This window comes from Palaemon carinicauda, chromosome 23, assembly GCF_036898095.1.
Source record: "Palaemon carinicauda isolate YSFRI2023 chromosome 23, ASM3689809v2, whole genome shotgun sequence".
In the NCBI taxonomy this organism is placed as follows: domain Eukaryota; kingdom Metazoa; phylum Arthropoda; class Malacostraca; order Decapoda; family Palaemonidae; genus Palaemon; species Palaemon carinicauda.
The window spans coordinates 67,801,896-67,827,725 of NC_090747.1; the positions used below are offsets into that span (position 1 = coordinate 67,801,896).

Here is a 25,830-nt window from a genome sequence, read left to right on the forward strand (position 1 = left end):
GGGGAACATAGCGCCATAAAGTGACTCAAACTCGATCGGGAGAGAGAGAGGGAGGGAACCCTGGGGTGGGGTATCGGGCGGGAGGGAGGCTATGAGTGGGGCGATAGCAGGTATACCAACCTGCCAGACCCACGATGATATGATCACGCGGAAAGACTAATAACACTATAAAACATAACACATGGTAAAATAAGATAGGAAGGCATGCTGGATGATAATAATAATAAAATTAACTATACATCAATCGTAAAACAAACGAGGGAGCGAACATGAGACTGGAGAAAACCCAAGCCTGACAGCGCTGTGGCAGGGCTACCAACATAACACAGAGTCAGTGAAGTGCTAACAAAATGAAAACTAATATGTAATATCTGACTCATGGAAGCCCCTCGAGCTAATGCAAGCAAACGAATGACGTTAAAATGATAAGCAAGTCCGTGGCGTGCGAACGTAAATAATCCAAGTAATAATACAGTATAGTGGAATAGAACGCCCGAAGGCGACCAGGCATGCCAACCTATCGATAATACGCACACGTATACTGTACGTAATAACTGTTATCATAATAACAGGACAATATAAATATTAATACGGTGTGTGAACCGTGGATACCCATAAAGTTCATAACGAGAAACAATCAGTATGGAGGACTCATTGAAAATCGTTAAGAACGAAACGAGAGAGAGATAGGAGGGAGCCGGGCGCCATGAAAGACCCACGCGGGGTCGTGAAAAATAAAGCTGTATTAATATAAGCAAAAAAGGGCAAGGCCCCCTCCAAAATCTCAAAACTCATAGATCTGGTACTTAACTTAGATGGAGTGACAGTGGAGTCCGACATCTTGAGGTAAATCCAGAAAAAAAAACCAGCGAAATTCACACACTAGGCAAAATACGGCTAGAAAGTTTCGTGCTATATAAAGGAGTGACGTCACTGGCGTGGGATCGCTAGTAGTAGTAGGATGTTGAACGGCACCTCGCTGTTCGGGGATATTGACAGGAGATATCTAAATGGTGCGAGGCGTCTGGTTGTGATTTACTCAGTGCCCCAGTATTATACCGACACCTTATTAAGGTGAGCGAACTGGGTTCAACCTAGCATTCCTATACAAATTTTTCTCTGGTAAATTTATAGCAGTTTTTACCTTAGAAATGATGTTAAAGGAGCATTTCACTGGGCGGCACGGGTCGGAGCCCAGAAATACATCAATTGAGTGAAATTTTTCTTAGTACCAAGATCATTAAAGAAAGATGCACCACAGTAATCATATTGCTCCTCCAGCACATGCAGCATAAGAGATCAGCAGACAAATGCATATGAAACATTTCTATTTCCTGTTGTCCAATTATTTCCTCTAATCATTTAGTTTTCACAAATACTATTCAGGTTTCTAACTCTTAAATGTGACTAAACAACAAAGGATGTGCATAATAAGTGAATCAGAGGTACAGTACAATGAGGAGGTGCATAACTAGCTAACAAGAGATGACCCATCAGCATGCAAGAACACAAGCAACTGAACATCCTCAAGGAGACACAGAAAACAAATTTTTCTTGCTTGATCAAAATTCCATTCAACTTGTTCTTAAGTGTCCCCTAGGGAAACATTTCCAGAGGAACTATCTCAATTTCAGTTAATCAAACTAACAAAAGAGAGAGAGAGAGTACAACTAGAGTCTAGCTACTGGCTAGTATGAAAACTGAATCACTTTGCTACAGTATTCTCCTCTTTTCAAAAGAGCAGGTTGTTCCCACGTACAGTACTTACAAATTTTCTCTGGCAAAATTCTTCAAATGGCTTGAGAGACAAGATTTCCAGGTAAATGCCATATTGAAATCACTGCACAAGAATGGCTTCTCCAGCCTTGTCTTAATACCTTAATTGGTTTTACTTTATATTAGTGATGCAATGGACCCCAACCTGGTGTCTACGGTTGCATCTTTATGCTCCACTAGCCTTGTATCCAAAGGCTCTTTTCAAAATGGTTACTGTTCCCTTGATGGCAGCAATCTGCACCTTATTTAAGCTTGGGCAACTTGGTATTGCCTGAAGGTATTGTCTCAGGTTTTCTTCATAAGTCCTGTTGCCCCCACCACCATAGGTATTCTTCCTATTTGTCCACAGTGTGAGTTCTATAATGTCTTGTAAGGTTACTTCTCTTAGAAAATGCTTTGTCACAGACACTGCATTTAAATGGCTTTACACCAGTGTGAATTCTAAAATGTCTCGTGAGATTACTTCTCTGAGAAAATGCATTGTCACAGACACTACACTTAAATGGCTTCTCCCCAGTGTGAGTTCTATAATGGCTTGTGAGATGACTTCTCTCAGAAAATGCCCTTTCACAAACATTGCACTTGAATGCCTTCTCCCCAGTGTGAATTCTGTGATGTGTAGTAAGAGCACTTCTCTGAGAAAATGCTTTGCCGCAGACACTGCACTTAAATGGCTTTTCTCCGGTATGAATTCTGTGATGTTCTCTGAGATAACTTCTCTCAGAAAATGCTTTGTCACAGACAATGCACTTAAATGGCTTCCTCCTAGGGTGAGTTTCGATTTGCTCCTCTTTCTGTAAACACTCTTTCCCACTTCCTCTTCCCTTTTCTTTGTCCTCTTTCCAACTGGGTCCTAACTGTATGCCACATTCCTGTTTCTCACCAGTCTTTACAGTCTCCTCTTCTTTATTGACTTCCCTTTTACTAATTTGTAAATCCTCCTCACTCACTGGTGTATCAGAGTCGAAAAAATATGTCATGTCACTTTCGCTTGGCTCAAATATATCTGGCTCTACTTTGATTTCTATTTCTGGTTCTACTTTGATTTCCATGTTTGGATTCATGGAAAAAGAGCCATTATTAACGAGTCCATCACTAACAAAAATATAATTTTCCAACTTGACTGCAGTGTGTGAAAACGAATCTTCCATTTCGCTTTTTATTGGAAATTCTAATAATTCAGAGTTCCTCATCCTCTCCCTATCACAAGATGACATCCTCTTCAATATTATCTTCAATGGTAAACAAACATAGGTTCACGCTCAACTTCCTACTCTTTACATCAGTCTTACAACATGAACATTCTTCCTTTTTCCAAGTCCTGTATCTCTTGCAGCTTTCTTCAGTAGTTTAAACAATCTTGCCACAAGAGCTGGATGATTATTTCCCTTGGGATAAAAAATCTGAAATGATAGAAAACAATTATCAGTGGAGAAGGGCAAGATGGAAATGAAGATTTCAGTAATAAAATTACTACTTTTTAAACTAAAATAACAAATTTGAAAATGACAAATTTGGAAGTAAAGAATTTTTCCTAACGATACAAACCTGGAGCTATTTATAGGAAAATTACTTTCAACAAAGCTGGAAGACGGGCCATAAGACAGGGATAACCATCTCAACCGCTAGTTAGCGGGAGGGGTAGGGGGTAGCTGGCTACCCCACTCACTCACACACCTGGGATGGGCACCAAGTTTGCATGCAGGTTAAGACTTTCTTGGAGAACAGGTGCTGATGGGCCAATCTGTATAAATATAGCCGCAGATTTGTATGGTTAGGAAAAATACAAATTACTTCCAAATTTGTCATATGTTCCGTCACGCTATACAAACCCTCACTATTTATAGGGATGACTTACTCTTAGGAGGGTGGAAGTCCATACCAACTGACTTTTGGCATTGAACGGGGGTTTTCTCTGTACGATATTTAGATCGTAACTGGTAAGAACCCTTGCATCTCGCTAAAATATTGTTATGCGTGACTGGCGGCCTCCACAAGCTGTGTGGTTGTGATATTAGCACTGTCTAGGTAAGAGTTCTCAGAGTTATAGGAACTTTTGAAAGTACCAGAGACTTTACCCAATCCTCCCTCGCAAGCAGTATTGGGGACACAAGTATTATAATTCCAAGCTCAATGAGTATCCCTCATGGCGGAGTAGAACTCACGGCGGAGTGGATGAATGTTCAGATCCTACTCCCAAGCCGTAACGGGAAGAGGACGGAACTACGAGGGGAACAGGGGGTGTCTTAAGGATGCCAAAACAATGACTCACACTCGAACAGGACCTATTAATAACGCTAGCTATATTAACAGTAACCACAAAATAAAATAAATCGTAAGATATCATATACCCGTAGAGGGAGAGGGGGGAGGGAGAACCCGTGATCGTATAAAACGGAAAACGGGAAATCCCCCTCTCATACTCAAGTTAAGAAAGAAAACGAGAGAAAGGGTAACTCGTGACTGAGCGACAGAAAACGAGAACTCCATGCTCTCGCTCTTGTGGTTACACTATAAAGAACCTAATTAAGCACACTATATGATATAAGTATAATAATAAAATTGTAACGTCAAATACAAGACTACGAACGAAGAATAACGTCTGCTTTAACAAAATTTAAAAGGATATAGTCCACTGACGAACGCCTCTCAGGGCGGGTACTAAACTATAATAAAGCCAGAATGCTATTCTTGTTCGAGACTGGACTTGCTAGCAAAAAGTACCATAGGAAATAATAATAATAATAATAATAATAATAATAATAATAATGGTTCAAAAAGGCGTAAGGCCAGTGACTTAACCAAGAACCTAACTGACAGAGTACCAAATGGGCAAGAATAACATGAATTCCCAGCGAGTCAAATCAAAAGAACAATAGCTGCCGACACCGCGGAAGGCAAATCCGGTCGAAATAAAAACAACACTATACTGGGAAGAGAACAACTGCCCGGTACTACAAAAAGCTGTCAAAACAAACTATGTACCTTAACATTGGTATGGGTGAAGTTGGAGCTTTGGCCATGATGAAATTAATCCACGAAACGTGAAAACACCGAGAACACAAAAATCTAAGATCAAGCTAGCAAGTCCAAAACAGAAGGATGTTGTTCAGATGGCGCTCGCGTCGGGTATCGGTGGCGTGGTTCTGGTAGCGTAGCTGGTGCCTCTGTATCGGCCCATCCCTTTTGACGAAGGAATTAGCTAAATGGAAGACAGCCTGTGAATAGTGGCTTTCACGCGCCCCTGCTTTATACACGACACCCACAAGGTGCTCGCGCGAGGGTAGTAACTTCTGCATTCCATGCTTTTATCTTTCTCTGGTATATTTGGAAGGTTTATATCAGAAAAGTGTAAAGAAGGACCCTTTTCACCGGTCGCCACAGGTCTCTCCCCAGAAATAGATTTTTCCTTTGTCAAAATCCCTTTTCTATACCAGGTTACACAAAAGAAATGGTTCTAACTGCAGACAGTGGTCAGCTTTGCAAAGTCCCATTGGGGATGTTACTACACAGGGTGGAAGATGAAAGAAGGAAAGAGCCAGTCATTAGTTGTCATTCATCCCAGACTTAACCATGGATAAACTCTGCCCTCCCTCATCTGCTACTTGTCCATCATGGAGCCTGAGGTTTTTAATATATTTATTGTGTAGCCTCCACAGGACCCATGAACAACCTCTCCATATTCCTGTGGGTCACGTCTTGCAGGAAGTGGGCGGTGAAGATCATCTGATGCTTCTACATGCCAGCTGACAAGGCCTGCACCACAGAGTAGTCTTATAAAATGCTAGGGCATACTACTGCCCCTAATGTCATGAGCTCTCAGTCTCTTCTATGAGGAGAAGGATCAGGATTCAATTTTTAATTCATGACCTTGTGAATCCGAGCTGAGAACGTGTTCTTGGTGATACTTCTCATGATCTTCCCCAAGCTGACAAGGGGTGCTGACGCTCGGGGCGAGCTCTTGTAGTTTCCTTAAGGTAGAGGCCTCCAGTTTCTCTTTGGCATGGTGACCGTCAATCTGGATCACTGGTCATACTGCGAAGGACTCTATGAGCGAAGGGTTTGGGTTCTGGGATCCAAGCTGCCAGAAACAAGGCCAAGTATTACCGTTCATGAGAGGCGTTAAGGGCGCCCCATGGGGTTCGCAGACTCTTTTGGCCAAAGCAAGTACGAGCGGGAGACCTGTCATCGAGGCAGGTAAACATCTGCTGCTTGGCATCCTAAGTTGTAGGTGGATCCCTTTGGGGACCACAGGATGTGAACCCTACCCTGTGGAGGAGATCTCCCTTCTGACTAAGGGTCTGTTGGCTCAAAAACTCCGTAAGACAAGGGGCGAAGCTGACATGGAGGAAAGGTTAATTCCTTTCGGTCTGAAGGCGAGGCTAAAGAACTAGCGGTGCCCTTTCATTGCCGAGACTACGAGAACGCTTTTTTTCCTGAAGGTAAACAAGATCATACTGCGAAGGACTCTAAGAACGAAGGGTTTGGGTTCTGGGATCCGAGCTGCCAGAAACAAGGCCAAGTATTACCGTTCATGAGAGGCGTTAAGGGCGCCCCATGGGGTTCGCAGAATCCTTTGGCAAAATCCAGTACGAGCGGGAGACCTGTCATCGAGGCAGGTAAATATCTGCTGCTTGGCATCTTAAGTTGTAGGTGGATCCCTTTGGGGACCACAGGATGTGAACCCTACCCTGTGGAGGAGATCTCCCTTCTGACTAAGGGTCTGTTGGCTCAAAAACTCTGTAAGACAAGGGGCGATGCTGACATGGAGGAAAGGTTAATTCCTTTCGGTCTGAAGGCGAGGCTAAAGAACTAGTGGTGCCCTTTCATTGCCGAGACTACGAGAACACTTTTTTCCTGAAGGTAAACAAGGAACTCCTTTAATGCTGGGATAGTGGGATTGAGGGGAGGGATACCCCTTCCATGATACCAACTACAGTAACCCTGGCCTGGACAGCTGAAGCTGAAGATCTACACAGGTATCCAGACATCCTCTTTGCAATTTGTTGTGGAAAGAACTTTCTAAGAGAGGAGGAGCTGGATAGTCTCCAGTCATGGAATTACAGCAAAGATACAACTTTGTGAAAGGTGTTCACATGGGGCTACTAGAGTCACTGAGGGATTTCTCTCGGGATCTCTGTCAGGAGTTGCAGGTGAGTCAATGGGTGTGACGAGTCTGCTGGGCAAGACGAGTCTTGTTGGCGAGATGAGGATGGCCTTCTCCCAAAGATCAAGGGTGGGAGAAGGATGAATCTGATTCCCGCTGGAGGAATCCCCCGCAGGGAACACCAACCAGGGAAAGGGGCAGTTTCTCTCGCGGATGGGAAAGGTGACCAATGTCTACAGCCGCTGTCGGCTATCCTTCCCACAAGCAGGAAGATTGCTACCGAGTGGTTGATGGAGGGACTACTCCCAGGCAGGGGAGTTGGTGAATACCTCTCTTCACTGGAGGAGTCCTCCAAAGGAGAGACCAACCGGTGAAGGAAGTCTTCCTCAGACAGAAAAGACACGACCTACATCTGCTGCTGTAGTCAGCGATTCTCCCCACAAGCAGGAGGATTGTTGACCAGTGGTTGGAGGGACTCTCAGCACCTAGAGGCAATTCCCTTGGTCACATTCTGTCTCCCATCCATGAGTTCTAGCCCAAGTTGAAGGTCGACATAAGGTGTTACCTGTGAGAGGAGCTGAATCTCAAATCTGAGTTCTCCTCGGAGGGGGTGGCACCCCTTGTCTGTAGAAGTCTGCCCTCCTTTCTGGGAGGTTTAAGAGATGGTACCGTTTGGACTACGACCAGAGCCGAGACCAAGTGGTACAGCCTGGTCCCCTCTCCCTTTCTTTGATGCAACTGGAGGGAGCGTCAAATCTGGGGAAGGGCTGAGAAGGTCACCTCCTCATTGGAGATTTCCGTTTGTCAACCGTCTTCTCAGGTATGAGACCTGAGCTCGTGCCCCAGAAAAGGTTGGATTTGAAGGAATTTGCTGCGGGTTTGACGAGTCTGTTAGGATCAGAACGTCGTGCCGAAGTCTTCGGAGAACAAAGCCAATCCTGATGAACCAGGTTGACACTACAGTAAACCTTTTCAAGAAAACCTGCTGGATGGTTGAAAATAATTCCTTAATGACACCATTCCAGAATCTAGAAGGAAGAGTCCTAGTGGTCAAACATACCCAGGAAGTCTTGTGGACTAAGTGCTTGTTTGACCGTATGCCTTCTCCTTGCTGAACAGATTTTGATATGCTAACTTGTTTCATGAGGAGAGGCTGGAATTTGAGACTATCTACAGGAGGATCTGACTGTAGAGAATTGGAGAGACTTCGATGAAACACTTCGTTCAATCCAAGGATGTAACGCTTGAGACGGGTATCCGACTGAATGTTTGGATCCCGAAGGTATAAAGAGAATTAGCCTCACACTTCCCCAGGTGTATTCGCTTGTAGCTGAGTTGCAATTCTCTGTCCCTGTTAGAGAGAGATGTGTACTTCAAACTCTTAGGAGGGGACCTGCCACGGGGGAAGCTCCTCGAGGAAGAGGAAACAGGGAGTTATCTCTTGGATAAGAACATCGATGACGTCCCGAGCATCACTTTCCCAGCCACTACCAAGAGGCATCTTTTCTTGGTGAAGCGATGGACAAAGAATTCCACCTCTGCATTAGAGCAGCTATAACTGGAGAAGTAGCACTTCTACAACACCAATCACAGTGGTGTTCCCAAGTGGTCACCGGTCTAAGTACTGAGCAGACTCTGTGTTGCTTGTTTTTGCTGATCGAAAGAGACAATGTTTCGACGTGGTATGGCCGTGGACAGGGCAAACTCTGGCTGCGGGAGGGCATCATCGTCAGAGGGTTGAAGGACAAGACCAAGGTCAAGCTAAAAGTTTGCCAAATATACTTTTCCAGAGGAGAATCCCAATGAGTTCAAACCCTTGGAACAGCAGGAAGGAAAAAAGGGGGATAACCCATGGAGTTATGTCTCTTTATGCAGGTTAGAAGAGCTGAGGAGATTATCCATAGAGTCGGCCCGAGAACTGAGAAAGAGATCCGATGAGTTCTCGAACTTGTGGCGAGAGGGGAAGCATATACAGTACCTCAAGTGGTCGGAAGACTTCTATTACAGCAGCCGCTGTGTAGAACTATGTTCTACCTGCAACTAGCGAAGCTCTTTCATTCAAAGAAGATGTCGACTTGTAAAGTAATCATGTACAGTGAACCCTCGCTACTTCGCGGTTCGACCGTCGCAGGTTCACCACTTCGCGGGTTTTTTCCATAACCCATATATATATACATACCGCGGATTTTCCGGAAATTTCGAAAATACCGCGAAATCTGAAGACCCCCAAATACGATATTTCGTTACCTGTAATTCCATTAATACTGTAATTGGTAATATCTGCTCTTAGTGATTGTTCATTGCATTACATATGATATATAATTCAGCACAGAAATAAATAAAACACGAAAAGAGAATGTGATCATACGATAATACAGTACTGTATACAGTACGTAGTAAAATTAAATCAAACATGAAACGCAAATCAGATGCAGTCATACCATATTAGAATGGTGTAAGGCTGCTGATGGCTACTACTGTACTACAAATGTAATGGATGTGCTTCTTTTCCATGAATCTTTTGTATGTATACGTACGTAGTACTGCATCCAATAATATTCTTTGTTGCAAAAATCACATTTCGATTAAGCGTACGAGAGAGAGAGAGAGAGAGAGAGAGAGAGAGAGAGAGAGAGAGAGAGAGAGAGAGAGAGAGAGAGAGAGACACACACACACATCCTACAAAAGAATAAAATAGCATACGTAAAGCTATTATTATTATTGTTATTATTATTATTGTTGTTGTTGTTAATAAAATTATGATTGTTATTATTATTATCATTATTATTATTATTATTACAGTACTGTATTATTATCATTATTTATTATTATTATTATTAATACTGTACGTATGGTACTCGCGGGGTATCTTGTACTTTGAGTTGGTAACCTACGCATCATATACTGTAAGACGGGTTGTGATTGGTTCAAGCGCTGATAGATGACGAATCAGAACTCAAGTTTTGTTATCTAGCCTGTGATTGGTGTTTTGCCCGCATCTCCAGCTTCCAGCATCTAGGTTCTCGCGGGCCCGGGTCGTCCACTTTCTCTTACGGCGTATCGCTGAGTAGACGTTCTTAAGTTTGTGAAGTTTAATCTGTGCTGTGTGCGACCTTTTTAAGTTGAACTTTTTGTTAAATCCTACTGTACAATACCTCCCAAGCGTTCTGCTTCTACTAAGGCTGGTAGTGAGCCTAAACGCCACCGAAGGATGATGACGATTGCTGAGAAGGTTACGCTTCTCGATATGTTAAAAGACGGTAGAAGTTACGCAGCCGCGGCGCGCCATTTTGGAATCAACGAATCTACTGTTCACTATATCAAGAAGGACGAGGCGAACATTAGAAAGACGGCTGTAATCACCTTTAGCAGATCAGCGAAGCGAGTCGTTACAACGCGTAATAAAACGATCGTACGCATGGAAGGTGCTTTAGCTGTGTGGATTGCCGACCGCCGGAAGAAGAACATAGCCTTGGATACGAACACCATCCGAACAAAGGCTTTGAGCTTGTATGAGAATTTTGTTGCAAAGGAACCTCAAGACGACGACGGCAACCATGCTGAAGAAGATGATGATGCAGATGATCCTCAACTAGGGACATCCACTGATTCCCAGCCTCAGAAACAACGTTTTTCCGCCAGCAAAGGATGGTTCGCGAAGTTTCAGAAACGCTTCGCCCTGAAAAGCGTTTCCCTGCATGGCGAGGCTGCTTTGGCTGACACTGCCGCTGCTGAAACTTACACGAACCAGACATTCAAGAATATTATCGCCGAAGGTGGATACAAGCCGGAACAAGTGTTTAATATGGATGAGACCGGCTTGTTTTGGAAGAGAATGCCGTCGCGAACTTTCCTGTTCAAAGAGGAAGCCAAAGCCTCTGGCTTTAAAGCATTCAAGGATCGCGTTACCCTCGTGATGTGTGGCAATGCTGCTGGATTTTTGCTAAAGCCGGGGCTTATTTATAAGTCGAAAAATCCTCGCGCTTTGAAAAATAAAAATAAGAATCTCCTTCCCGTGTACTGGATGCATAATCAAAAAGCATGGATTACGAAGATGCTGACCTCCAACTAGTTCCATCAGTGTTTTATCCCGCAAGTCAGCAAATATCTCTTAGAGAAGGGCTTGCCATTCAAGATCCTTCTCCTTATGGATAACGCTGGTGGACACGCAACTGACCTGTCGCATGAGGGCATTCAGGTTGAGTTCCTGCCACCCAACACCACATCATTAATTCAACCGATGGACCAGGGGGTTATCAGGGCGTTCAAGGCCCTCTACACGAAGAATACCTTGGCGAACCTCGTTGCGTGTGTGGATGCTGCCCAAGATGATGAGGATGAAGATTTTAACTTGAAGGCGTACTGGAGGCAGTACACCATAGCCACGTGCCTGCAGAATATTCAGAAGGCACTTCAAGAGATGAAACCTGCAACCGTGAATGCGAGCTGGAAGAAGTTGTGGCCCCAGATTGTTTACGGCGACGAGGGATTTACACCTGCTGAAATCCAACACTCTGCAATACGCAAATCTGTGCAGTTGGCTGCCATAATTGGAGGTGACGGATTTGGCGACATGACGACTGAAGACGTCGACGAGTTGTTGGACTGCCATTCCCAGCCCCTAACTGACGCAGACCTCGAAGACCTGACGAAATCGGCAAGCGAAGAAGAGAGTGAATCCCAGGAAGAGACCCAAGAAAATGTCGAAGAAACGGGCTTAACATTAGAACGGCTTGCCAAGGGATGCAACCATGCGAAGGAGTTGAAAGAAATGTTGCAAGAGTGGGACGAGGATATGGTTCGGTCGATGCAATTCTGCAACAAGGTTGATGACATAATGACTCCCTACAAGATGCTCTTAGATCGAAAAAAGAAGCAGCGGCAACAACTTCCGATCACAATGTTCTTCCAGCCTCGCAAAAAAGAGCCAGTTCCTCCTGCTAGTACGCCTTCGGAAGAAATTGAAGAAGTTTCCCAGGAAGAAGTTGAAGAGGTGTCCCAGGAAAAGACACCTCCGTCTGAAGAGACGTAAAATACTACCTGGCTGCACAGTAGAACACATCATCAGCTTCATCATCATCATTTCTACTGTGCAGCAAATTCATCGCCATCATCATTCAAGTTTTTCTTGAACTTCTTTCGTGGTGAGTACAGTAACAATCTTTATTTTTTACTTTAATATTCTCACATTCTAATATTTGTGCCTGTTTTATAGTTTAGTACTGTATGCATTAAGTTAAAGGGAAGGTTTTAAAAGTCTACATGTTGTAACCTATCATATTTTTTTTGTTTAAAATTTACATTTGTACGTACATAAAACAATCTCTCTCTCTCTCTCTCTCTCTCCTCTCTCTCTCTCTCTCTCTCTCTCTCTCTCTCTCTCTCTCTCTCTCTCTCTCTCTCTCTCTCTCTCTCTCTCTCTCTCTCTCTCTCTCTCTCTCTCTCTCGTAAATTGTTTTCCTGCTTTGCTACGTACAGTATGTACTGTACTGTATGATTTTATATAGATATGGTAAATTATATTTGTACTAATAACATATTTTGTAAATGCTTTTACTGTAAATATCATTATTTATCACTTTCATCATGCGCGTTAAATGCCTTCTTTGTTCTGAGCGTGGTTGTTTACTGAGCGTACAGTACTTCATGACGCCGTCGTTTCAGGCAGCGTCATAAAGAAAAACATTTCATTTGGAAGTCCTAAGAAAAATTAAGTACGTAAAACATTGGGAATAAAAAAATCAACATACTGTATAATCAATATAATCGATGCAAAAACTAACCTATACATATATGTGTACACTAAATGAGTTTGTTTCTTCATTATGATCAGAGATGAACGTAAACAAAACATTGGTTGCCATTTTTTATCGTGCTTTTTAGGTGTTTAGGAAACGCATGATATAAAATCGCCTTTAATATTTGTGCCTGTTTTAGTTTAGGGTGCTGTAGTACATGCATTAAGTGTTCTGTACATTAAAGGGTGGTTTGTTAACAGTACTACGTACAAGGGAAGGTTTTAAAAGTCTGAATATACATGTTAAATAAATAGGTAAATATGATGTCACTACTTCGCGGATTTTCACCTATCGCGGCCGGGTCTGGAACCTATCTACCGCGATAAACGAGGGTTCACCACAAATGACCAAAAGGAAGAGACAACATAGGCGACCTAGTCCCTTAGATCAACAGTCTGAAGAAAACTTTCATAAGGGATGAATGTTTGAGACTGCTGACGAGATCTGACATGCCAATGAATGCAATGGGAATCTGATAGCACTGTGCTTGTGTGAAACTACTAGTTCTCAGTGGTGAGCAAGGTATTAAGCGTCGTGGTTGACACTTGTGCTTTACCCCTCTCATCGAAGGTAAGTGCTGGGCTAGGCTACAGGAGGGTAGAGTGTGCTAAACTCCCTCAACTGCATGTCGTGGTGACCTTCTGCCAAGTCTCTATTGAGGCTCTATAATCAAATACCACAGAGCTAATAACTATAAAATATGGCAAATTCGTAGATAATTTGTATTTTTCTAACAATACAAACCTTAGCTATTTACATGGGGGTAATTACTTTAGCGACAGCCGATGACGAGCCATAAAGTTTTAACAAGGGTTTCCTACCCCACCGCTAGTTAGCGGTGGGTAGGGAGGGGTAGCTAGCTACCCCTCCCCCCTCACACACACCGGTGAAGATCCACTTTACTTAGAGGTAGGTCTTATCTTGGGGGACAGGGCTGGCGGGCACATAACTGTAAATAGCTAAGGTTTGTATCGTTAGGAAAAATACAAATTATCTACGAATTTGTCATTTGTTCCGTAACTGAATACAAACCACGCTATTTACATGGGGTGACTTAACCCTTAGGAAGGGAGGTAAGTCCCCTGCCATACTGGCTTTGGCTTGCCCGGGGGTTCCTAACCCAAGTTCATAAAGCAACTCAAGGGTTGGGGCCCCTGCGCCTCGCAGACAGCTGAGGGGCTGCTGCGGCCTACGTAAGTCGTGTGTGAAGGTGAGCAGTGACATGTCCTAGGAAGTTGACCTGGAGTTCTTTAGAAGGATATCTAGGCTAGGACTACCCAATACCACCTCGACAGGGTATGGGGACATGACAGTATTACAACTTAATACTGTACTAGGAACACAAGGGAGCATGGCTTACCTGCAGAGGTTTGAGGTTAGCTGTGCAAAGGACCCAGGATGCTGTTTTTCTCCAAGGGAGGAGAGGATGAAGAAAAGAAAAGGGCGAGACAGATCTTTTCATTCACACATACTAAAACCGGGTAACAATGCCCTCAACCCTCTGCTACTTGTCCAATTAGGAGCCTGAGGTTAGACCAGCTGTTGTGCAGCCACCACAGGGCCGATAGAAAACGTATCGAGCCGTCTGTGTGTCACGTCTTGCAGGTAATGGGCCATGAAGGTGGTCTGACGCTTCCACACCCCAGCTTGCAGGACCTGCGTCACCGAAAAGTTCTTCTTGAAGGCCAGAGACGTAGCAACGCCCCTGACATCATGCGCCCTAGGGCGCCGTGACGGAGGAGGGTCAGAACTCAAGGCCAGGTGGATCACCTTGCGGATCCAGGCCGAGATGGTATTCCTGGTGACCCTCCTCTTCGTTTCCCCAGTGCTAACAAACAAGTTCTGCAACTGGGGGCGGACTGCAGCTGTTCTTTTGAGATACAACCTCAGACTCCTGACTGGGCACAGTAGGAGATGGTCTGGGTCATCTGTTACAGAACGAAGACTCGAGACCTGGAAAGAGTCGAACCTAGGGTCCTGCACTCCCGGGATCTGAGTCTTAGCAACAAACTCAGGGATGAAGCCTAACGTTACCTCCCCCCATCCCCTTGAATGGGCGACGTCGTAAGAGAGACCATGCAGTTCACTGACTCGCTTGGCCGAGGCCAGAGCTAGCAGGAACACCGTCTTCCAGGTAAGGTGGCGATCAGAAGCCTGGCGTAATGGTTCGTAGGGAGGCCTCTTAAGAGACCTGAGAACCCGAACCACGTTCCAAGGAGGAGGTCTCACTTCCGACTGAGGGCAGGTAAGTTCGTAACTCCGTATGAGAAGAGACAGTTCCAGCGAAGAGGAAATGTCCATTCCTTTGAGCATGAAGGCAAGACTTAAGGCTGAGCGATAGCCTTTCACTGCCGAGACTGAAAGGCGCATTTCTTCCCGCAGATACACAAGGAACTCCTCTATTGCTGGTAAAGTGGCATCGAGGGGAGAGATACCCCTTCCACGGCACCAACCACAGAGAACTCTCCACTTCGCCTGGTAAACTCCTGCGGATGACCTGCGCAGGTGGCCAGACATCCTTTCCGCATCTTGTTGCGAAAATCCTCTCTTTTTGAGGAGATGCTGCATAGTCTCCAGGCGTGAAGTCGAAGCGAAGCTACGGCTTTGTGAAAGATGTTGGAGTGTGGTTGTTTGAGTAGCTCGTGACGTGGAGGGAGCTCCCTCGGGATCTCCGTGAGGAGCTGCAGAAGGTCCGGAAACCACTCTGCGTGATGCCATGCCATAGCAGAGCTATCAAGGTCATCGAGAGGTTGACCGATGTTCTGGTCTTGTTGAGGACCCTCCTCATCAGACAGAACGGGGGAAAGGCGTACACGTCGACGTTGTCCCACCGTTGTTGGAAGGCATCTTGCCAGAGGGCCTTGGGGTCCGGGACTGGGGAGCAGTACAGCGGAAGCTTGGTGTTCAATGCTGTAGCGAACAGGTCCACAGTCGGGGAACCCCACAAAGTCAGGACTTTGTTGGCTATCCGAGGATCCAAAGACCACTCGGTACTCACTATCTGCGTCGCTCTGCTCAGACTGTCGGCGAGCACATTCCTCTTGCCTGGAATGAAGCGAGCCGCAAGTGATATCGAGTGGGCTTCGGACCATCTCAGGATCTCTACTGCAAGATGGGACAGCTGTTCCGAAAAGGTACCTCCCTGCTTGTTGATGTAAGCCACCACCGTAGTGTTGTCGCTCATCACCACCACGGAGTGGCCCGCCAGAACTTGGTGGAACTTTTGAAGGGCCATGAAAACGGCCTTCATCTCTAGCAGGTTTATGTGAAGGTACTTTTCTGATTCTGACCACAGGCCTGAGGCCCTGTGGTTCAGAACGTGGGCACCCCACCCCTTGTTTGATGCGTCCGAAAACAGCATCAAATCCGGGGTAGAGACGAGAAGATCCACTCCCTTTCGCAGGTTCTCGTCTGCCACCCACCATCTGAGGTCCGGTCGTTCCGCAGATCCCATGGGGATCAGTATGTCCGGGGAGTCGAGTCCTTGACTCCACCGAGACTTGAGTCGCCACTGAAGGGATCTCATCCTGAGACGACTGTTGGGGACGAGACGGGTCAGGGAGGAGAGGTGGCCGAGGAGACGAAGCCACGATTGGGCTGGGAGTTCTTCTCAATTGAGGAAAGGTTTCGCAACCTTCCTCAGCCTTGCTATCCTTTCGTCTGATGGGAAGGCTTTGTGGAGATTGGTGTCTATGATCATGCCTAGATATACCAGTTTCTGAGAGGGCTGCAGAGAGGACTTCTCGAGGTTTACCACGATCCCCAGATCCTGGCAAACTTCGAGGAGCTTGTCTCGGTGACGAAGAAGGGATGCCTGCGAGTCTGCCAGGATCAGCCAGTCGTCCAGGTAACGGAGGAGACGGATGCCGATCCTGTGAGCCCATGAAGAGATGATGGTGAAGACTCTGGTGAACACCTGAGGGGCTGTGGAGAGACTGAAACACAGCACCTTGAACTGGTAGATCTTGTTGTCTAGGCAAAATCTCAGGTACTTCCTTGAAGACGGATGGATTGGGATCTGGAAGTATGCGTCCTTCAGATCCAGTGTGCACATGAAGTCTCTTGATCTCACTGCAAGTCTGACCGTGTCTGCCGTCTCCATAATGAACGGAGTCTGCTTGACAAACCCGTTCAGTGTCGAGAGTTCGATGACTGGTCTCCAGCCTCCAGACGCCTTTCTCACAAGAGTCGACTGTAGAAGCCTGGGGACCCGTCCACGACCTCCTGGAGAGCGTCCTTCTCCGACATGGTCTGGACTTCGGCCCGAAGGGCCTGCCCTTTTGCCGATCCCATGGCAAAAGAGCTCAACGACACTGGATTCGCTGTCAAGGGAGGGAGAGATGCTGTGAACGGGACGCGATACCCTAGGGATATCACAGAGACCGTCCAGGCATCCGCCCCGAGTTGCTGCCACCTTGCTGCGCAACTCTGCAGGCCTCCCCCCACTGGTGGACACGCGGGGGGGAATGCCAACCCTAGTGCTTCCGGCCTCGGCCGGAGCCTCTAGGGTTCTTGCCTCCCCTGGAGGACTTTTTCCCCCTCCTGCCCTTGGCAGGAAAGGGCTTAGACACCTTGGGATTCGCTGCTACGGTAGTCTTCTTCGTATCCTTGACGGGAAGGGGCTGCTGAACCGCCGGAGGCTTATAGGGCCTCGATGTTAGGGCCCTATGGATGAGGAAATCCTGGTTGGATTTCCTCTACCTCTCGGCAGAGAGCTCCATATCCTTAGGCTCAAACAAGCTCTTACCAAGGACGGAAGAGTGTCTGAGCCTGCTCGACTCGGCGCTGGGAACCTTATGGTGGAACCTCTCGACAACAGCATCCCTGCATTTGAGGATCGTGTTGGCCCACAAGCTCGAGACTTGGTGGGACAGGAACTCGATGGTCCGAGTACCCGAGAGGAGAAAAGTTTCCAGCGCCTTCCTGGTGCTTTCCTTGGAGAGATCCTCGGACCGCACCAGGATGCCCAGAGACCCCAGCCAGATGTCGAGCCATGAAGTGGCTTGCATAGCGCACTTGATGACCTTCTCCTGGCTCTGGATCTCAGTGGCTGAGAAGGATACGTGCCGGTTGGAGAGCCTCTCAAGAGGGACTCCCCTGTGAGTCCTTCCACGGAGTGATGTAAGGGAAGGCTCAGCGCAGACTCCTCAAGGACTTCAAAGTACCTCCTCTGATGGACATGAGGAGGAGGGAGGAGCTTATTTCCAGTACTGGATCTACTGGAGGAGGCAAGCTCCGCGAGCTGGCCCTCGATCTTGTCTCTGGCGCTCTTCATCCCTTGGGACCAGGGCAATGCTGCGCTGGCTCTAGAGGGCTTCTGAGTGCCGTAGACGCGATCCAGGACCGTGTCCTTACCCTCACGAGGTGGGACCTCAGGGTCTGGAATCCCATCAAGGTTCCTCATGAGAGTCAGGACTTGCCAGAACGCGTGTTCTGACTCCTGGTGCTCGCCTCCTGACGGACTTGCAGCGAAGTCTCCGGACCACAGAGACTCTTCCTGGGGGGAAACGTGGGCATCCTCTACGGCTCTGGGCTGTTCCTGTCTGATCCTAGAAGATGATTTTGGAATCGTCTTAGAGTCCTTAGGTTCCCTCCTGGGAGGGATGCAGGACTAAAAGCGAAGGGGGCAAGTCCTTCTCCACCTCGGGATGAAGAGACCTATCGGGAAGAGGAGGAACATCCACCATTGGTGCGATGGGGGAGTATTCCTGCTCAACCGACTCCCCTGAGGAGGGGTAATCCTCCTCCGCAGGGGAGGGCGAGAAGGTCTGAGGGGGAGTAGGATCCTTGCGCAAGGATCTACGCGGGGACAGCACAGGCCTCGGAGGAGGATCCACGGGAGAGACTCCTCTCTTCCTTTTCAGGGGGGAGGAAGCTGCCGCTGGTTCGCGACCCGAATCAGAGAGTGTTGGCTTAATAGGCCACACGAGAGCTCTGAGTAGGGTGTCGAACCAGGGCTGCTGACTGACAGCAGCGCTGTCAGACACTCCCTCTGAAAGGAAAGGGATCGATGGATCCCTAGGAGTCGACACACGAGGGTTCGCCTGTGGGGCTGTAAGAGAAGAATCCCTAGACCTGTCCGAGGAGCGTTCCCCCTCTGGCGAGCACGTTGGTCTGCGCTTGCGGGGAGGGGAACGCGACAAAGAAGAAACCGCCTGCCGGCGATCGCGCTGGGGCCCGTAAACCGGGCCCAGATCAGGATCGCGCGTGAGAGAAGGGCGCGAAGCTGGAAAATCGCGCGCGCGTGCACCCGCGTGAGCGGGGGCGCGATGGTGCGCAGGAGGATGGTCGGGAGCGATGGAGCGATGGTGCGCAGGAGGATGGTCGGGAGCGATGGAGCGATGGCGCGCTGGAGACAGAGCGGGAGCGTGGCTTTGGGGGCGCACGGAAGCCTGAGCGGGAACATGCCCGAAAGCGCAAGTGGGCGATGGCGTGGGCGTGCGGCGAACTGGAACAGGAGGCGGCCGAACGCGTGGGCGCGCAGTGATTTGGTGCAGCCCCGGGGGGGGAGAGATAACAGGTGCGCCAGAGCGGGTGTCCGGTAGGACTGGTCGAGGGAGCGATAGTGCGGGAGCAGGGTCGCGAGCGACCTGGGAACGAGAGGTTTGATGACGGTCTGGCTGGACCGGTTTACTCGCCTCTGCAAACGCTAGGTGCGCTGGCGATCGTGGGCGCGCATGGCGCGTATCAGGAACAGGTCGCGTCGGGGTTCGCTGCTTAGGAGGTCGCGAGGTGCGAGCCGCGTGAGGGCGTTCTGGAGTGAGTTGCGCCACCACCGCTGTCTTAAAGACAGGCACGGGGCATGAAGCAGGAACAGGGCGCGATTGGGGCGTGTCGAGCGCGATCGTAACATCAACAGATTCGCGCGGTTCCAGAGGCGGCCGTGAGCGCCCCTGCGCTGGCTTGGCAACCTCTGGGGCGACGAGCTGAGTCGTCGCGACGCGTGGTCGCGTTGGAGCTGTAACAGGAACTGCGCGCGGGCATGCATCGCGAACCTCTCTCGTATCATGAGACTCCCTTGTATCGAGAACCTCCTTAGGTGGGCGCGATTCGCCCAAAGCGGCGCGTGGGTGCGTTGGGGTGCGCGTGAGGGCGGGAGCTGGAATCGCGCGGGGACGCGTATCGCGTCTCTCCCCCGCAGGGCGCGACGAGTCCGAAGGAACCTGTGGGCGCCTGTGCGCCAACTCAGGAACCTCCTGGATCGCGCGCGGTGAAACAGGAACAGGGGGTCGGCGAGGTGCTGGAGGGCGCGTGAGCGCTGAAGGCCGCTGGGGCACCGGTGGGCGCGTAGGCGCCTTATCAAGAACTGGCCTCAAGTGCGCAGGAGAGCGCGGCGGCGCTACAACAGGAACAGGGCGCGTTTGCGCAGTTGAGCGCTTACGCGCTACATCAGGAACTGCAGGAGGGCGACGGGGCGCCGATGGGCGTGGGCGCACAGGGGAACCCTGGTAAGCAACAGGAACAGTGGCGCGAACGCCTAAGGGTGAGCGCCGAGGCGCTTTGTCAGGAACGACAGGAACAACAGCAACAGGGTGCGCAGGCAGAGCCTTACGCTTAGGGGCGAGCGGCGCAGTTGCGCGCTTAAGTCCCTGAGACCCCGAAGGGTCAGGAGGTTGCGCATCAGCAGCCTTAGATGTAGATGGTTGAGGTGACAGCTCACATTGTCCAGAAGGACGACCATCCTCCGACGGGGATCATGAACGATCCCTGGAGAGGTCAAGGGTGGTAGCAGGTAGATCTGGAGAATGGCGAGTCGTCTCCTCCACAGAGGACTGTGGTGACGACGGGCCGAAGAGGCGCCTCCTAACCCCCTTGAAGAGGGAAGGAAGGCCTCTACGGCGAAGGGGAGGACGAGCCTTCCGCCTTATACGCCCACGAGGGGCCGTGGGATCAGCAGGCTGACCATCAACAGGCCTCCGAAGAGGCGTCTCTACCAGAGAACTCCCCCGAGAGGGAATCTCAGCAGAGGGAGAGACCGTGGGACTAAGCTCCTCCCTCGAAGTATGTTCAGAGGGAGAGACAGAGCCTTCTGCTACCGCAGCCATAGGAACAGGAGTTTGGTTAGACCCACGGGATGTTTCCGACACAACAACGTCAACCAATGACAGAGGATCTATGTCCGCTGAGGTTGACGATTGTTATACAGCCGCACCCCGTTTGATCATACCAAACAAGACTTCCTTGGAGGGCGAACCCTGCAGCCCCAAGGAAGCCCAAAGTTGAAAATGGTCATTTTTAGAAACAAATACCTCCTCCGAGGGGGGAGGGGCAGCCGCCTCGCTATGGTTGGCAACGACCTCTCCCCCGCCACGTGATCGGTTAATGACATCTACATTACGGTCTACGCTACCTCTCGCTGGCTTCTCGGAAGAGGCCGCCCGAGCGGGAGCTTCGGAGGAGGAATGGGCGGCGGAAGAGGAAGACTTAAGATTTTCTCTCTTCCGAGAAACCTCGGAAAGAGAAAGATCCCACTTAGCCTTCTTCTTACGTCACCGGGCAAACCTCTCCCACTGGGAGGTAGACCACTCCCTACACTCAATGCACAAATTAGAACTATCACACCGTTGGCCCCTACACTGGGGGCATAAGGAGTGAGGATCCGTTTCCATGGCCGACATAAAGGTCCCACAAGGGTGGCCGGGAAGTCCAGGGCAAGTACGCATTGTCAGTAGAGGCCAACTTCAAACACACTGCAAAAGAGAGAAAGCAAATACAGATTAATATGGCAGTCAAAACGAGGGAGAGCACAGACAGGTCTGTTCTCTTCCCGAGCCAAAAGTAAAGTGGATCTTCACCGGTGTGTGTGAGGGGGGAGGGGTAGCTACCCCTCCCTACCCCCCGCTAACTAGCGGTGGGGTAGGAAACCCTCGTTAAAACTTTATGGCTCGTCATCGGCTGTCGCCAAAGTAATTACCCCCATGTAAATAGTTAAGGTTTGTATTCAGTTACGGAACAAATTGTGCATTGGCGGAGTTATTTAATCCGAAAATTGAGGTTGACGACAGACTAGGCAGAGTTGATCAGCTGATTTGAATGTAAACAATGCATAAGATTACAGTTTGCTATGTTTTTAATTAAAAATACGATACTAAAATGTGCATAACACATGCATTATTATTGGATACAGTTAAGTGGAACACCAGGGAGAGAGAAGGACGAAACAATATGACAAAGACGAGATGGGGGGAGGCGGTAGCGTGCATGTGTACGTTCAGATTGCCTGGATCTTGCAGTAGCACATTCCCTCAGCCAAATCTATGCTAAATCAAATAAATTACCAAAATCAATGAATTTGGGAAATGCGAGAAGAAGGAATAAAAAAAAGGAATGGGAATATGTGGAATGAGGGACAAGAAAAGCATTTTGAATGATTAAGAAGATGAAAATGACAAATGAATGCTAGAAAAGAGATGAACAAAAGTGCAAAAAATAAAGAGAATCAAAGAGTTGGAATGATACGTTGTAGATGTGTGTGGAAGAGCAAAGTAAATGTACGAAAGGGATTTGGTAACAGGATTAAGAATGTAATAATAATAAGTCAAGGACAATAATAACATGGAGATATCATACCAATATGCATGATAGGTTACATCAGTGAGGTAATTCTGCGAAAGAGAATGGTCATACCAGTGGGATAATATCGTGAAAGTGAATATAGGTTAACGACGGACTATGCAGATTTGATCAGCTGATTTGAATGTAAACAATGCATGAGATTATAATTCGCTATGTATTTAATAATAAATTCAATACTAAGATGCGAATATTACACAAATTATTATTGGATACAGGTAAGTGAAACACCAGTTTAATCAAAATCTGGTTTATTTCAAATATAGCTATATTACCACATTAAATGGATACACACTGTACAGAGAGAGTTAGGATAGTGGCGTGCAACGATCACAGTGTAAAGGAGCGCAGGCTATTTGAAATCATTGTCCAGCTTGAATTTTATTGCAATTTTTATGAGAATTTTATTTAATAGATATTGCATTGTTCTTGGCCATCCCAATGCTGTTGCCAACTATTAGAAATCAAATTCTTAATGTTGCGTAAACAAAAACCAAGTTTTTTTTTAATCTCCTTGGCCGCGAAAAACCGAAACCGCGAAGTAAGAAACCGAGATTAATGAGGTCTGACTATAAATGGAGGTGTACCCTTGTGCAAGAAGAGTAGAAAAAGACTCCAAAAGTAGCATGTCTACAAAACTATGCCTATCTGGGAGATGTGTGTATAGGCAGGATCACATTTGTCAATGCGCGTGGCTGCTGAAGAGGGTCATCTAGTAAGGCTTGGTAAAAAACAGGGAGGAGCATGTAAAAGAGGATAGCAACAGTGTTGGGAGTAGAGCTTTCTCTCCAATGGTGACGATGACTATGAAGGAAACTTGGAAGGCACCTGGGGTGGCAGAAGGAACAGGATCAAGACAGTACTGGAAGAAGACTGAAGGATGCTTCCCTCAAGAAGATGCAAGGGAGGACAAATCCCACCCTGAAGTTTCCTGAAGGAAGACTAGCAGCTCAGTCACTAAGAAGGACAAGACGTTCCACGAAGGTCATGGAGAAGGGACTGGCATTAGAGATCCTCCTCTGAAGAGGAAGGATCAGGACAAGGATAACAAATAACCTTGTGAGCAAGTTCCAAAGAGCTAGACCTCTAGAGGAGGACTTCTTGAAGGGCGAAATCTGGAACCGCAGCTAAGAAGGTCCACAATGTTGCACACTGAAGTTCCATGAAGATCAGGATGCAGGACGCTAGTAGAATTTAGTTTTTCCTCCGAAGAGGATAGATCAAACAAGGAAGACAAGCAACCTTGAGAGCATGTTCTGAGGAGCAGAAGAGCTCTAGAGAAGGAACTCCTGAAGTTGTTGTTGGCCCAGTGCTCCAGAAGGGTAGCATCAAGGAGATCTCAAAGCGTCTGGGGAACGTCCTTGGGCAGGAGTGACTACTAGAACCTGTAGCCATTACACCTTTCACAAAACCATACAAAGGAACCTAGGGAGTCCCTAAGGAACTCTTGGGGTTGGTCAGCCTGGGCTTCGGAAACCTCTCCAATTCACCAAATCGCAACATTAAACTGAAAAAAGAAAAAACTCCCCTAGGATGAAGTCTTTCCCGCATCCCAAGAGAAAAAAGAAAGACCCCCAACCTCAAGGTTTGTAATAGGTTACTGGAATTGCTCTCTCCCAACCGCCAATGGAAAAGGGAAAGAGGTTGCAAGCAATCTCAAGAACCCCTTAGGAGAAGGGATCCTGTCTCCCTCAGAACTGCTTCCCTTTGAAGGATGACCTCACAACCTTAGTGATCACCAGGCAGAGATGTAATCAAAGGAATGACCATCAACACACACACAAGTGTTACCAAAAGGTAAAACTACAGACAAATATGCATGATGGGTAGTCACAAACACACATGCAAGGCTGGAAAGAGAAAGAAATTTTAAAGCAACTTTCAAAGATAATTTCCAAAGCAAATACTGACAAAGTTTCTAGCAGAGAGGAAGGAGTGTATTGTCTGACGGCTGAAACCCAACTGAGATTAGCCTCCCCACTGCCGGCAGGGTAAACACCTGGCAGTTGTTATTATCCTCCTATGTAAAGGACGAGCTTTGTTTTCGTGTAGGAACTAACACTAGCTAATCATTAATCTATCAGTTACCTACACAGAGTTACAATGCTAACTCACTGTAATTGCCCAGTGGGAATTCTTAGCAAGTCTTGGGTATATCTAGGGATACGTACTATTCCTTTTGGGTATCGTCGTAGAATAAAGAAGTTATATTGCTAATTTCATGATGAGTGCTGCCATTCATTACCTAGAAGAGGAAAAAATCATTACAGATTGTATACATTGAATCATTAACATTACATTGATGTTAAAGATTTGTTCAATTGGATTTGAAACTAAAAGCTTCTACTACAATGACGATTGACTGGTCACTCAATAGAAATGACATACTGCTAAACAAAATTATACAACAGATTATTGCAATGTTTGACTAAATTTTTATGGGTTTATCTCTTTTTGGAAAATATTTAAAAATGATATTTTCATTATAAAATAAATTTTTGAATATACTTATCCGGTGAATATATAAATAGCTGACGTCTCCGACGCCCCGACAGATTCCAAAAAACTCGCGAGCGATCGCCATGAAGGTTGCGGGTGTGCCCACCAGCGCCGACTATAGGCCAGATACCGCATATACTTCTCAACCACTCCAGTTCTTCTCAGTCCGAAAAACCGAAACCACGAAGTAAGAAACCGAGATTAATGAGGTCTGACTATAAATGGAGGTGTACCCTTGTGCAAGAAGAGTAGAAAAAGACTCCAAAAGTAGCATGTCTACAAAACTATGCCTATCTGGGAGATGTGTGTATAGGCAGGATCACATTTGTCAATGCGCGTGGCTGCTGAAGAGGGTCATCTAGTAAGGCTTGGTAAAAAACTGGGAGGAGCATGTAAAAGAGGATAGCAACAGTGTTGGGAGTAGAGCTTTCTCTCCAATGGTGACGATGACTATGAAGGAAACTTGGAAGGCACCTGGGGTGGCAGAAGGAACAGGATCAAGACAGTACTGGAAGAAGACTGAAGGATGCTTCCCTCAAGAAGATGCAAGGGAGGACAAATCCCACCCTGAAGTTTCCTGAAGGAAGACTAGCAGCTCAGTCACTAAGAAGGACAAGACGTTCCACGAAGGTCATGGAGAAGGGACTGGCATTAGAGATCCTCCTCTGAAGAGGAAGGATCAGGACAAGGATAACAAATAACCTTGTGAGCAAGTTCCAAAGAGCTAGACCTCTAGAGGAGGACTTCTTGAAGGGCGAAATCTGGAACTGCAGCTAAGAAGGTCCACAATGTTGCACACTGAAGTTCCATGAAGATCAGGATGCAGGACGCTAGTAGAATTTAGTTTTTCCTCCGAAGAGGATAGATCAAACAAGGAAGACAAGCAACCTTGAGAGCATGTTCTGAGGAGCAGAAGAGCTCTAGAGAAGGAACTCCTGAAGTTGTTGTTGGCCCAGTGCTCCAGAAGGGTAGCATCAAGGAGATCTCAAAGCGTCTGGGGAACGTCCTTGGGCAGGAGTGACTACTAGAACCTGTAGCCATTACACCTTTCACAAAACCATACAAAGGAACCTAGGG

General features: G+C 47.3%; 1 protein-coding gene across 2 annotated transcripts; it reads right to left on the reverse strand.

Annotated features, from left to right (window-relative positions):
• Positions 1-578: 578 nt before the first annotated feature.
• LOC137616960 (zinc finger protein OZF-like) lies at positions 579-24,502 on the reverse strand. Of its 2 annotated transcripts, none has more exons than XM_068346832.1 (2): positions 24,370-24,502; positions 579-3,179 (listed from the first exon to the last, which is right to left on the reverse strand). In XM_068346832.1, exon 2 carries the CDS (start codon positions 2,991-2,993, stop codon positions 2,112-2,114), a length of 882 nt encoding a protein of 293 aa, XP_068202933.1. In that variant the 5' UTR covers positions 2,994-3,179; positions 24,370-24,502; the 3' UTR covers positions 579-2,111. The 2 variants fall into 2 exon arrangements, with proteins under 2 accessions (XP_068202933.1, XP_068202934.1); XM_068346833.1 differs by having other exon boundaries at positions 24,426-24,501.
• Positions 24,503-25,830: the final 1,328 nt, after the last annotated feature.